Here is a 12,635-nt window from a genome sequence, read left to right on the forward strand (position 1 = left end):
AGGAAGCCTGAGGTTTATGCTGCACCAGCCAAAAAAAAAAAAAAAAAAAATTCTCTCATGAGAGAGAAGTAGAAGGGAATCACCAAGAAAGCAAGAAAGAGAAGAATGATGATATCCAGCTCAGGACCCTGGGTTTGCCAAGCCCATACTCACCAGATGTTAGCCCCAGGGGTAGGATATCATGGTAACTACTTGTTGCGAAGGCATTCACAATATGAGATATACTTAAATGATGCCAATTCCTAGTTACTTAGTAGTTGGCTGCGTGCAGAAATGATGCATTTGAACTAACTTGCCCACACCGGGTGTAAAGGGCCGTGTCGAATCCCGTCGATAATGCGAGGAACTTTAATGGGCCTTCTTCACTCCGTGGCTGAGTTAGTCGGGCTCAGGTGTAAATATCAAGGTTTTTTTCACCTCAGAAACGGTTTTTATCGTCCAGAAAAACATGCATATCGACCAGAGAACAGACTCAATTTACAGACACATTACATACATATATGAGTATATATAAGAAATTATCGGTGGCCCTAAGATAATAGTTTGAGTTTGACTTTAGCAAAGACTTTTTAAACAGTTTTCCCAAGAAAGGCTTTACATAAACGATCAAATTGAGATTACCTTTAAGATCCTTCGTTGGATCAAGGGTAGTCCAGTAGTAAGTGGAGTTCCTCAGGAAACCGTATTGGGTCCATTCCTACTTCTGATGTTCCTTATTAATATTCATGAAGGAGTGTATAGTAAGTTGTCAAAAATTTGTTGATGATTTTCATTTTAAGGTAGGAAGGACAGAACTAAGTCATTTTTAGAATGACTTAATTCAATTTCACAAATTATCTGCGAAATGACAACTACAGTTTAATGCTTCTTAATGTAAGTTTTTGTATCCATGAACAGAAATCTAGCAGTTATAAGTTAAAGGGGTGGGAGTCGAGTTCGAAGTGGCCAAGAGGGATAAAGAATTAAGGGTTACTATTTAGTCAGACATGAAATTTTTCATGCAGTGTTAACACACCGGCTAGGAACGCACATAGTATTCTGTCTCGTACATATCAGACTTTCAAAAGTTGAGAAAATTATGTCATTTGCCCTCTATAAAAGATTGTGGTGAAACCACAACTAGATTATTGTGTTCAGATCTGTAAAAATGGCTTAAAAAGTGCAGACTGCAAAGCTTGGCGACTAATCGTCTTAGTAGAAGAGTAAAGAACCAGGGGGCACAAATACACAATTTTGTGATCAACAGAAGGCTGGAGTTCATGACCTTTACTTTCGTGCAACGCGTTGTAGGTTATTGGAATAAAGTGATCACCACAATGGTTGAGACGGAGCTTGGTAAAGTTCAAAGTGAATAGCCACTTTTTTAACGATGGGGAAGGTATTAGTGATGAAGAATTTTATTCTTTTTGGCAGATGTAAAAGCGTCATATTAGGGCCACCTGAGAACTAACTCGTCACTCCATATGTTTTTCCAGATATAGAAAAAGCCCACTTCCTTGAATCCTTTAGTCATTATAATACTAATACAATGATACAATTCTGTTTGTATCAGATTGCTTCCTCGATCTTATTTTTGAACCCTCTAAAATTTGTGCGCTACACCTCTATATTACCTAAACACATCGACTACAATACTTCTTTTCTGGTAGAAAGATGGCTGCATTTCATCCATTAAATGTAAATACACTACAAACGATATGTTAGCTAAAAGATATGTGCTAGCCGCTGCCATATTCTGATGCCATTCCCTTCAAACCTTGCAATTGGAATTCTTGCTTTGGGACAGGGATCTATCGAAATGAAGGGTGTGAGGACCACTTTCATAAAGGTTGCACAATGCAGGACACACAATCCAGAATCAATGTACGAAGCAAATTCATGGTTCCACAGTTCGAGAATCATCTCCAGACCATGATACACACCCACTTTTTCCTCCCACCTCAGCAAGTTGTTGGAGCAACTTGCTCCAGTAGTAAGCATTCTCCAGGCTTCAATATTAAAACACGTCCATCAGACTGAAAGAGCATGTAGCGTGATTTGTTGATCCACTGGACCGATTTCCATTGATCCACAGTATAGGCTCGGCGTGCCTTGCACTATGCTAATAAGCAGTAGCGGCTCAAGAATTTTCAGAGGTGCAATATGGCTATAGTAGCATTGGGCCAAAATACTCATTACGACAATTCAAGGATTTTTAAAAGGAGGCTTGAACAGTGTTCCACGTTAAGCTTTTAATATCAAGTAGTAGTAAAAAATATACACTATTTTAATTATAAGAGGGATATCTGTAACCACTTTAGCCCTATCAGGGACCATGTGTTTGACGATGTGCTTTTGGGTTTGCTCGTGGGTTGCAACTCTTTAGTAAAAATTCATAGATGCTTCTCTGTTTGCAGCTGCAAACAGATTTTCTAGGGTTCTGTTGGCGAGATGAAGTAGTAGTAGTAGTAGTAGTAATAAATGCATGTGATGCACGAAAGCAAATGTATGAGCTTATGTAGCAGCAGCCAAAAGAAAGAAAAAACAATTTCACACATCCATTCCCTCTAAATGTTTGTCCAGTTCTTCCTTGAATTTATTTACGCTATCAACTTCGACAACGACAAATGGAAGTTTGTTCCAGCAATTAACCACTCGCTCGTTAAAGGCAAACTTCCGCCATCTACTCTACAATTGTGTTACCTCAATTTGAACCAGTTCCCCCTCAGATTCTTAATCTCAGCAAGAGGAAGAATCCCGTCAGCATTCAGCTTGCTCAACCCCATTCAAGGCCTTATATGCCTCAATCATATCACCTCGCAGGTGCCTTCTCTCCAGGCATTGCAATTTGTAGAACTGAAGCCTTTCTCGGTAAGAGCACCCATTTGTTCCCCTCACGAATCTTGTTGGCCTTCTTTGTACTTTATTATTATTATTAGCCATACTGTGCAAGGAAGCCTGAGGTTTATGCTGCACCAGCCAAAAAAAAAATTCCCGAGTTACCCTTTGAGAGAGAGAGAGAGAGAGAGAGAGAGAGAGAGAGAGAGAGAGAGAGAGAGAGAGAGAGAGAGAGAGAGAGAGAAGGGAATCACAAAGAAAGAGGAGAATGGGGAGAATGATGATATCCAGCTCTGGATCCTGGGTGTGCCATGCCAGTACCACCAGATATGAGCCCCTGGGTATTGTTCTAGCAACTCTACATCCTTCCTAAAATGAGGCCTCCAGACCTGTATGCAATACTCAAGGCCACACCATTACAAGGGATAATCACCTCCATTTCCCTACTAGTAAAATTCCTGGATATCATTGACAATACCCCATGACCTGCTCTGGCACCCTGTCTGCATTGCTCAGAAAACTTCATATTTGACTGCATAATTACTCCCAGATCCTTTTCATTTTCTACCAAACAGTTGGTACGTTTCTCTGGGGTTATTTCTACTAGATCCCACCAGAGGCTTACATCTGGTGAGTCTGGGCTTGGCACACCCACGGTCCTGAGGTGGACATCATCATTCTTCTCTTTTTTGGTGATTCCCTTTTACTTCTGACTCTTTCTCTCTCTTTCTCTTTTTTTCTGGCGCAGCATCAGTCTCAAGCTTCCTTGCACTATATGGTTACTAATAACAAAAATAATGTGCAGTACTTTTCATTTATCAACGTTAAACTTCAGGTAACCGCCATCTCAAGGTGCAACTCCTGTCAGTCGATATTTTCCACGTGACATACAGCTGTTATTCGCTTGTGAAACTTTTGACGCCAGGGCTTAAGAAATTTTGATCCCAGGGCTACCTGCCGTCAAACATTTGACTTGCTTAGTTAATTTAGCGCTTTGAAGTAAACAGTTCACACTGCGCTTCCAACAACTTGGAAAGATCTATTTTATTTTTTGCAACCTTAACAGAAATGCACTCAAGACTTCGCATGGTCGCATTTGGGTACACATGTTCGAAATGAATTCAAAGCTAACTGTTGATCATAGAGTAGTAAGATATACTTACTACTCTATGATCAACATAGTAGTAAGATATACTTACTACTCTATGATCAACATAGTAGTAAGATATGCTCTCTGCTGCTAATCACCGTTATAAGCCAAAATATTTCATATTTGCCATCTATAAAAGATGATGGTAAAACCACAATTAGATTATTCACTTGAAAAAATACAGAGTTAGAAAGGGTTAAGAGAAGGGCAATTAAATTGTTAATTGATGTTGCGAAGAATGGCTGAAAAAGTGCAGACTGAAAAATTTACCTAATCAGAGGGGTGGCACAAGACTTTTAGTAAAATAAAATAGTGAAATACATTTTAAATGACATTTAGCTAAATTTTGTCGAAGCGAATAAATAATGAGTACGAGCAGAACAGAGTAGTGGGTCTAATACCCGTGTTCGCGGATTTTGTAGTGCAGCGGGAAGGCATGTATAGTTTAAAGGATAGACGGATTGTGTCTAATTAATTGACAATGGTCCGATATCTTATGTATTTTTCTTATTGTGGAACACGTTACAGGTTAGTGCAACAATTTTTCGGTACAAGATTCGGTCTAATCTGTTGCAAAAGGATTACAACCTGTTTACTGGGGAAGTGTAGTAATTGCTTGAATAGTTGTGACCGGCATTTAAATGGTTTTTTAAAGATATTACAGTTGATACGGGTTAGCAAAGCCATTCTTTCGTTGGTTGTTTCTTTTATTAAAGTTGTTTCTTAAAGTGTGATTAGCATTGGGGTATGTCAGGGAATATTTGCTAACATTCTAAGTGTACGAATTTCCAACACCGGAGTTTGTCGTAAATTTCCCCCAATCCAAAGCAAACAAAACTATTTTATGGACATTGATGATTTGCTACACCAACAGAGATAGTTCTAGTTATTTTATGTTCTTTTTTTACATTTTCTCCTGAAATAAAAAAGGAGATAATCTATTATATCCAGTTTCCAAAAATTCGTATCTCGAAATACAGGGTGGCGGATAAGTAAGGAAACTGTTTTGAAAAACTGCTGATTTAAATATGTACAAGTTATTTTTAAAAATAGTTTGTAATTTTTTTATTGATTCAGAATAATTTGAACATGGTAAAAATACCATGAGCCTTATAATGAAAGAGAGGATTGAAATTGTAAAGTGTCATGCAAAATTTGAAAATGCTACAGAAGTTTCATGCCAGTTCAAGTAGACATAAGCCACCCACAATAAAGACCATAATTGTGAAGAAGCTTGATCAAATGGGAACAGTGCACAATCTACAAAAATCTGGTAGACAGTGTATCTCAAAGACATCTTTGAGATGTCTTTGAGATGACTCAAAGGTATCTCAAAGACAGATATCTCAAAGCCAATTTGAAACTTCTAAGAGAGTATATCAGAAAGAAGTCTGAAAAAAAATCTCCAAAAATGTGAAATCTGGAACTTAAAATACTAAAAACAGACTTAAATATACTCATGAAGGAACTTAAATTCAAAGTATATCATCTCACGTTGTTTCAAAGTTTGAATGACAATGACCGAGATGGAGGATTGAAATTTCTCAAGCAGATTTTTTTGTTCATGGGTGCCAAACCCAGATATACAATGTTTTGTGGACTGATGAAGTCACATTTAAACTAAATAGAACTGTTAATTGCCATTACTGTGTGTTAATTATTCTCTCTCCCTTAAAAACTTCTCCATTTATTGTTTAAAAGAATTTTAAATGCTCCTGGCTAGGCTGGAATTTGGACAGGTATTGTTCTTGGACCTTTCATCTTTGAGAAAATTGTGGCAGGCAAATTCCACCTGAGACTGCCAAAACACAAAATCATACCCATAATGCAGTTGAAAATCAATTTTGAGCAGTTTTTTTTTTTTAATAATGCAGGATAGAGTACCAATTCACTATGCAAAAATTGCCTCTGAATTCTTAGAGGAAATGTTCCCAGATTGGTGGATTGAATGTTCATAGCATTTCCCAGATTTACCATCCTGTGATTACTTTTCATGAAGATTCTTAAAGAATAAAGTATTTGATAATAAGCATGAGTCTCTGCTGGAGCTTCAGCAGTCAATAGCTAGAGAATTTGAGAAATTGTGCCCTGCTGTGTTGCTCTGTGCCAAAAAGACTACATTGTTTGTAAAGACCAAAATAGTGGTCATATTGAATAGATGTTTTTTTTTGTTTATTTAAGTTTATGTATGCCTTTCTATTGCACTAGCATTATAAAAATATATATTTAAAATAGTGTTATTTGCATTAAAATATGTTTCCTTATTTTGGACCACCCAATAATTTAAGCTTTTCAATATTGTACATTTTTATAATAGAAGGTATTATTATTAAGTGTCCTGTATAATACAAACATTTATTTTTTCTGCAATTATGTTATGTTTGTGACTCGGAGATTTAGATGGCAATTCAAAAATAACATTAAACGGAATTTAAACTTAGTTGCTAGTATGGCATCTGACAGATGCCATGTTTTAAAAGTTTTCTGTTATTTTTTAAAATTTGCAAATGAAATCAAATCCTTCCATGTATCTTTGCCCACCAATTTTCTCTAATTATACAGTATTTTCAGTTTTCATTTCAATATACTTATAAATTACTATACTATAAATTACTATACTATAAATTGAGTAATTGATTTTTTGTTTGGTGTTTAACAGATTTCAGGTCAGCAAAAACATCTCTTTCTACTAGGCATTGTCATGTGGCTTCTGTGAGAATTCAATAAGAAGTGTTTAATCATGCCATAGAACTTGGGCTTCACTCGCAAAATGCAAAGAGCTGACAGAAATATAGGCGATCATGTTGCATTTGCTAGATGTCGCACAATAATTGTCCGAGTTTTGATCTGGGATCAGAGACCTTAAATTTAAAAAAATATGATAAAAACTTTTTTTTTCATTTGATATTTTTTAATTAAGTTATAGCAAATCATAATTAATAGTTCAATTTTAGATTCAATAAAAAATGCTAAAAATATTTAAAAGTGCATGCGTGATGGAAGATTAGAGGAGCAAAAAAATCTGAGAGGCACACAACAATGTGAAAATTACACAGTGTCCATTTTATTATGTTCACTACCCTTTTCATGGATTGTGGAATCCCTTCAGTAACAGTATTGCAAGTTTGTCTCATGCAATAAAAAGCAGATGGGTAAATACAATTGTTGTATTTATTTAATTCAGTATGAGAATGGGAAGATTTAAGTAGCTCCGAACATAGCATAGTAGTTGTTACCAGACTCTAATGTGAGTGTCTCAGAAGTTGCAACCGTGCTGGGATTTCACATACAGTGTTGCTTCACATGCATTTGAGATTGGTCCAATAACCAGCTAATTGGTTCATAGAGCAGTAGAAATTGGTTTTGTGGAGTGATGAATTTCACTATACTTTATTCCAGTCAGATTGGGCAGGTATGGTCATGTAGGAGGCCCGGAGAACCTGAATGCATTATGGAGTTTGGAGGAGGTAGGGTTATGGTCTGGTACTGTTTTTCATGGATTGGGTAGCATGAATGCTGATACTTACTTCAACATTTTGGACAATTCTGCACTCTCCCTATGATGTGAAATTCTTTGGTCCAGACCCAAAAAGGCAACTCTCGGTTTATGAACATTCGCCATAATGAATGTCACAATTCATTCAAAATTTCCTACAGTCGCCAATAGAGTTCCTTATAAAACGAGCAGCAAAGAGTTCTTTACTTATGTAAATTCTAGAAGGAAGGGGATGAATCAGATTGGTCCACTTAACATAGATGGTTCGACTATTGATGATCTTGCTCAAGTAGCTGATAAACTGAATGAGTATTTTGCATCTACATTCACACATGAGGAGTTATTCAAGGAGGGGAATGCCAGAAGTTTATCAAACTCTAACAGAGAACTAAGTTATTTTGTGATAACTGAGAGCAAATGGAGGAGAAATTGTTGAAGTTAAACATAAAAAGGGCATCTGGGGCAAATGGAATCTATCCAGTTATAATGAAAGAGGCAGCAAGGGAAGTAAGCAAACCCTTAGCCATAATTATACTAAAGTTGCTCCCATTATACTATAATGAGAGCATCCTTAGAGTCAGGGGAGGTCCCCATGGACTGGAAATGTGCAAATAGTAGTAGTAGTAGTGGCATGTGATTCAAGAAAGCAAGTGTATGAGCTTATGCAGCATCAGCCAAAAAGGGAAAAAAAAAAAATCACACAACCATTCCCTCTAAATGTTTGTCTAGTTCCTCCTTAAATTTATTTAACCTATCAACTTCCACAATGACAGATGAATGTTTGTTCCAGCAATTAACCACCTGCTGGCTAAAGGCAAATTTCTGCACATCTATTCTACAACTGTCTTTCCTCAATTTGAATTTATGCCCCCTTAGGTTCGAAATCTGAGCAAGAGAAAGAAACCCATCAGAATTCAGCATGCTCAACCCATTCAAGGCCTTATACACCTCAATCAGATCCCCTCTCAGGTGCCTAGTCTCCAGCCACTGCAATTTGCAGAACTTAAGCCTCTCTTGGTAAGGGATCCCCTCACCAATCTTGTTGCCACTCTCTGTACACTCTCAAGCAAATCTACATCCTTCCTAAAATGAGGCCTCCAGATCTGTATACAGTACTCAAGGCATAGCCTGACCATTGCCTTATACAGAGGGACAATCACCTCCTTTTCCCTGCTACCAAAATTCCTGTATATCATTGACCAAACCCCATGACCTGCTCTGGTAGCCTGTCAAAATTGCTCAGAAAACTTCATATCTGATTGCACAATTACACCCAGGTCTTTTTCATTTTCTATCATCCTAAGTGTAGTACCACACAGTTGGTACGTTCCTCTGGGGTTACTTCTACCCATATGCAGTACTTTGCATTTGTCAAGGTTAAACTTCAGTTGCCACTTCTTAGTCCATCTGCCCAAATTTTCTAGATCCTGTTGCAGTAGCACACTGTCATTAACAACCCTACCAACCTTTGTATCGTCTGGAAACTTCAACACTAAGCCTAATATACCTTTATCAATATCATTGATAAATATACAAAACAACAGTGGACCCAACACCGAACCCTGTGGGACTCCACTAATAACATTAGTACATAAAGAGCAGTGCCCATTGATTACCACTCTCTGTCTTTGCCCACTCAACCATCCTTTTATCCATTGTAGCTACTTACCCTCGATATCAAGTGGACCAATCTGATTCATCCCCTTACTTTTAGAGTTTATATAAGTAAAGAAATCTTTGCTGTTTTTCTTAGCATCCTTTCAAGACTTTTCCTTAACAAACCCATGCTGTGTCTGAATTATTGCTGCAGTCTTGTCTAGATGATTTTGCAATGCATTTTTAACGAGTGACTCCATTATTTTACCCGGAATAGAAGTTAAACTAACTGGTCTGTTACATTTGGAGATACATTTGCACATCTCCAGTCCGTGGGGACCTCCCCCGAGTCCAAGGATGCTCTCATAATTATGGCTAAGGGTTTGCTTACTTCCTTTGCCACCTTCCTTAATATAACTGGATAGATCCCATCCACCCCAGGTGCTTTTCTTATGTTTAACTTCAACAATTTCTCCTCCACTTTGCTCTCAGTTATTACAATATCATTAAGCACCCTGCTACAATTTGATAACCTTCTGGCATTTTCATTCCTTAATAACTCCTCATGTGTGAATGTAGATGCAAAATACTCATTCAGTTTGTTTGCTATCTGAGCAGGATCATCAACAGTCGTACCATCGATATCAAGTGGACCAATCTGATTCATCCCCTTCCTTTTAGAGTTTATATAAGCAAAGAAATCCTTGCTGTTTTTCTTAGCATCTTTTGCCAAGGATTTCTCGTAATCTGCCTTCGCCTGCCTAACCTCCTTTGTGACCTGATTACAGACTAGCTTATATCTGCCATAGGCTTCTGAGTCGCTTGATAATTTATATGCATCCCATGCATTTTTCTTTTCTGCCACAAGTCTCATTAGTTCATTTGACAACCATTTAGGCCTAAACCTTGAACAGTATTTCTTAATAGGTATGAAATCTAATTATATGATGTCAAAATTATTTTTTGCATCCAGTTCCTTTGTTACTGCATCATAGTATCCAATAATATTGTTCAGATAAGACTGTCGTCATATTGGTCAAACAAGATTGTCTGTGCTGTGACTTCTGTATAACTGATTTCTTGTCTAGATGGTCCTTTAACTAGTGACTGCATTATTTTTCCTAGAACTTATAAGCTCTAAGTCTGTAATTACTCGCTTCATACATCGATTTCCCTTCTGATTTGATGGTACATTTGCACATCTCCAATCCTATGGACTGTAGATTTGCATATGTACCATTGTACCGTGAATCCATTGACACTCGTTATGATGGTTAAAGGTTTTGGATAGATCCCATCTTCCCCAGGTGCCTTATTTACATTTAGCTTCAAGAATTTCTCTTCCACCTTGCTCTCAATTATCACAAAATCATTTAGCTCCCTGTAATTTGATATACTGGCATCCCCATCATCTGATAGTTACAGAACTTTGGCTATATTAAAAATAAATAAGAATAAGCAGATATATACCTAGTAAAATGCATATTCATTCAAAGTACAAGTTTGCTTATTTTATTTTTTTATTATTTTGATAACTTTTTACCATGCAAAACTCCATAACTATTTTATTAAAATTCATACAGTCGGCTCTGCAGCTGTTCAGAATTGGACATGCACACGTATGAACTTCTTTTCTTTTCTTTTTTTTCTTTCTTTTTTTTTTTTTTTTTTTTTTTTCAGGTCAGGAATAAATCCTGAAAGTATGGCCCACACGTTATGAAATATCCTGTGTGTGCATGCTGTTTTTTGAATCACCCTCAGAAACATTCTCGTAGAGTGAGGTCCTAGTATAATTACAGTTTGACAACTTCAGCACAAAGTAGTTGTCAGTATTTGTGCCAACTATGAAGATTATTATATTTATCATGTGACTCTAAACTTCAATTTGATTTAATTTTTCAGGGGACTGCAACGTCAACCAGTAGAAAATGGACCTACTGTACAATTCAGTATTGAAGTAAGCAGAGCAGTAAACTATATATCTGATTTAAAAATACTATACAGTATATTTTTAATTAAACGTTATTTGATTTCCTGTTCATATAAATATTACTGACAGTGGTTTAAATATGTCAATGAAATAATCTTTGTATATTTTTGAACTTTCATATTTCAAAATATAGATGGGAAATCCAGTTGATTAGTTAACAGAATAGAAATTGCACTCATTAAATTTTTAATGTGACAATTTTTCACTAGTATACAATAATTCTAATTTATTAACATGACTTTAACCTAAATTACATATGAATTCTATTATAAATGAATTATAAATAATTGGAGTAAAAAAGAATCATACAAGGTGTGGCAATAAAGTTCCTGGGTTGTAGTCTCCAGATGCTAAAATAAAAAGAACATAAAATGAAGGAGCTCAAAAAACGTTTTATTTTTATTCAAAGTAATGACCACCCGATTGAATGCACTAGTTACACCATTTTAAAGGTTTCTGAAAGGAGTCAGCAAAGGCATCCAAAGAGATGATGTTCTGTTGGATGGTTACATATTTCTTTATTCCCTCAGCTTTCACTCATCCCATTTCACCCATCCGGTCAATCTAAATGTTTGTCTAGTTCAGCCTTAAATTTATTTAAGCTATCAACTTCCACAACAACAAATGGAAGTCTGTTCCAGCAATCAACTACCCGTTGGCTAAAGGCAAATTTCCACACATCTATTCTACAATTGTCTTTCCTCAATTTGAATCTCTACCCCATCGGGTTCTTAGCTGAGTAAGTGGAAGTATCCCATCACCATTAAGCCTGCTCAAAACATTCAAGGCCTTATATACCTCGATCAGATCACCTCGCAGGTGCCTAGTCTCCAGATGCTACAACTAGCAGAACTGTCTTTCTTCATAAACACACCCCTTTGCTCCTCTCACCAATCTCATTGCCTTTCTCTGTACTAATTCTAGCAACTCTACATCCTTCCTAAAATGAGGTCTCCAGACTTGTAAGTACTCAAGGTGTGGCCTGACAATTGCCTTATACATAGGGATAATCACCTCCTTGTCTCTGCTAGCAAAATTCGTATATATCATTGACTAAACTCCATGGCCTACTCTGGCAGCCCGTCTGCACTGCTCAGAGAACTTCATATCTGACTGCACAATTACCACCAGGCCTTTTTCATTCTCCACCTCCTTTGAGTGTAGTACCACATAGTTGATATGTTACTCTTGGGTTACTGCTACCCATATGCAGTACTTTGCATTTGTCAATGTTAAACTTCAGTTGCCACTTCTCAACCTATCTACCTAACTTTTCTAGATCCTGCTGCAGTATGCTACTTCAACAGGATCTAGAAAATGATACCTTCATCGATATCATTGATAAATGCACAAAACAAGAATGGGCCCAGCACTGAAACCTGGTGGACTCTGCTAATAACATTAGTCCACGAGAACAGTGTCCATTTTTTACCACTCTCTGCCATTTCCCACTCAACCATCCCTTTATTCATTGCAGTACCTTGTCCTTAATGCCAAACCACTCCAATTTGTACAGCAGTCTTCCATCTGCAACTATGTCAAAAGGTTTCCTGAAATCGAAGTATATGATATCAAAATTATTTTTT

At 36.9% G+C, this 12,635-nt stretch overlaps 1 protein-coding gene across 1 annotated transcript in view; it reads left to right on the forward strand.

Moving 5' to 3' along the window:
• The first annotated feature begins 4,105 nt into the window (after positions 1-4,105).
• LOC150076007 (tRNA pseudouridine synthase-like 1) overlaps positions 4,106-12,635 on the forward strand; it is an 82,411-nt gene continuing 73,881 nt past the window's right edge. The window contains exons 1-2 of the mRNA XM_090387647.1: positions 4,106-4,495; positions 10,962-11,016. Of these exons, the coding sequence (XP_090243773.1) occupies positions 4,449-4,495; positions 10,962-11,016 (102 nt within the window). The 5' untranslated portion in view covers positions 4,106-4,448. The remainder of the gene's footprint in view (positions 4,496-10,961; positions 11,017-12,635) is intronic.

Source organism: Mastigoproctus giganteus, chromosome 13 (genome assembly GCF_048544385.1).
Source record: "Mastigoproctus giganteus isolate SK-2022 chromosome 13, ASM4854438v1, whole genome shotgun sequence".
Taxonomy (NCBI): Eukaryota; Metazoa; Arthropoda; class Arachnida; order Uropygi; family Thelyphonidae; genus Mastigoproctus; species Mastigoproctus giganteus.